Here is a 2,170-nt window from a genome sequence, read left to right on the forward strand (position 1 = left end):
ACTTAAAACAGCTATAACTCCCTTGTTTTTCAACCAAACAGGATGGGATTTGGAACATAGATAGATATAATGGACTTCTACAAGTAGGTATGGTCACCATGCACATGCATACACATGCGTGTACATGTGCTGCAATCTGATTGGCTGAAACTTTAAACAGCTATAACTCCCTTAGTTTTCACCAAAACGGGGTGGAATTTAGAACATAGATAGATGTAATGGACTTCTACAAGAAGGTATGGTCACCATGCTCATGCATGCACGTGAAATGAGTAAAATCAAACATACAATTGAATGAGCGTATTTTTTAAATAATTTTGGATTAAATACACTAATATTCAGTGTATTAAAAATATAGATTGTGTAGACAAAATGATATGGTCATGACGCAAATGCATTCACATGTGCACGTGTGCAATGCTAAAGTTTAAATGATTTTTGTACACTTCTTTGTAAATGTAGTTAAAATCTTAGATGCATAGAGTTTGTCTTATTTAATGAAGCTTACAGGGAATATGGCACCAAAAGGTAGTTGGGGAGCGTTTGGGGAACATCTGTAACGGTCCCCGTTACAATTAGCACTAGTTTAAATTGATGCATTGTGTGAGGGTTTTTCAATATGGATTTTAAATGTCTCGGACTAAAAAAGTATTTTCATATGCAAAATGCATGTATGATTGGAACCTGTGGTATCTTAAAAGTGCAACTGTGCAGCCATATTTGTTTTGAAATAAAATCGCCAGAGGGTAAGAAATTAAAATAATGTTATTCCATGATTTCTAATGAAACTTTTTTTCTGTTATATAAATTTGTTTGTGTCAGATTAAATTTCGATTAAAAACAAAAATAACGTTTTTATTCTACAATTACAAATAAAAATTCTTAAGGGTCATGGCCACATCCAAAGATCCATTTGCTAGGGCACAAGATCTAAAACGATGCCAGCTTTGTGTTGGAAAATACAGGAAAACTGCAGCCCAAACTAATTGCAACTCCTGTCATCTCCCATCTCTGTACAGATTGTGTTGGTCATCATGTCGTTTCCAAATCAGAAACTAAACATGAAGTCGTGTCTTTTGCATATAAAGATTCAGAAAACGTACCAGCCAAGTGCAAATTCCATCAGGTTGAAAATTGTAAAATGCAAGTTTGTAGTTCTTCTTTGTCCGATCGAAAAGTGCCAAATCTTATGCAAATTGAACATGCTAAAGATAAAATTTTGCCAATGATAGCTGATATACCAATAACAATCGAATCTATTATACCAGCACAAGACAGAACATTCAATCCTGAAATAATAGGAACTGTGTCTACCGGTTATAACGAAACATGCAGAGTTAAGTGTATTCCAAATAAAAACCAGTTCTATGTCATGGGTGACAAACCTATCATCAAACAAATGAACACAGATGAGAAGTTGCTGGATAAGATTCCCACAATGTCAGGAACTGATCTATATGACCTGGCAGTAACCAAAGAGGGATATTTAGTGTACATTGACAAACTGTCTAAATACATAAATATAATAATGAAGAGAGGCGAAATAGGGTGCCTTATTTCTCTGCAGGAATGGACACCACTGGCTCTATGCTCATCCTCCATTGAGGGTTTACTAGTTGCTATGAAATCTTCAAACAGCGGACAAAGTAAAGTAGTCCGTTATGTTGACAGTACAGCCACACAAGATATACAAAATAATAGTGAAGGAAAAGCTCTATACAGTAATCCATTCTGTATCGAAGAAAACAAAAACTTTGATATCATAGTGAGTGACTATGATGTAGGAAAGGTGGTCATTGTAGATAAAAATGGTAAATTTAGATTCAGCTATATGATGGAAACCTCCAGTCAAAGAGGTATGCAAGATTTGCACCACGTACTTTAGCTACAAACCGCATGTGCCATATTTTGATAGCTGACCAAATCAATCGTGTTATACATATCATTGATCGGGACGGAAAGTTCCTCTTCGTCATTTCAAATTGTAAATTACAAGCTCCGTTTTATCTTAGTACAGACAATAGAGATAATTTGCTCGTTGCTGAAGGTCACTATGGAATTGTGAAGATAATAAAACTGTAAATGATAGATCAATATCCTTATCTGTTAAAAAAAATTAAATTCTATAGTTACAGAGCAAATTATTGTAAGTTTATTTGAAAATGACTTG

General features: G+C 34.5%; 1 protein-coding gene across 1 annotated transcript; it reads left to right on the forward strand.

The window, feature by feature from the left end:
- The first annotated feature begins 1,225 nt into the window (after positions 1-1,225).
- On the forward strand, positions 1,226-1,885 carry LOC134234788 (uncharacterized). The gene has a single exon (XM_062716869.1). It carries the CDS (start codon positions 1,226-1,228, stop codon positions 1,883-1,885), a length of 660 nt encoding a protein of 219 aa, XP_062572853.1.
- The last annotated feature ends 285 nt before the right edge of the window (positions 1,886-2,170 follow it).

This window comes from Saccostrea cucullata, unplaced genomic scaffold, assembly GCF_032062105.1.
Source record: "Saccostrea cucullata isolate Sc308-1 unplaced genomic scaffold, CSIRO_AGI_Scuc_v1 ctg2585, whole genome shotgun sequence".
In the NCBI taxonomy this organism is placed as follows: Eukaryota; Metazoa; Mollusca; class Bivalvia; order Ostreida; family Ostreidae; genus Saccostrea; species Saccostrea cuccullata.

Excerpts from the sequence above, each read along its gene's own strand:
- LOC134234788 (XM_062716869.1), top strand. The coding sequence starts at position 1,226 with ATGATAGCTGATATACCAATAACAATCGAATCTATTATACCAGCACAA.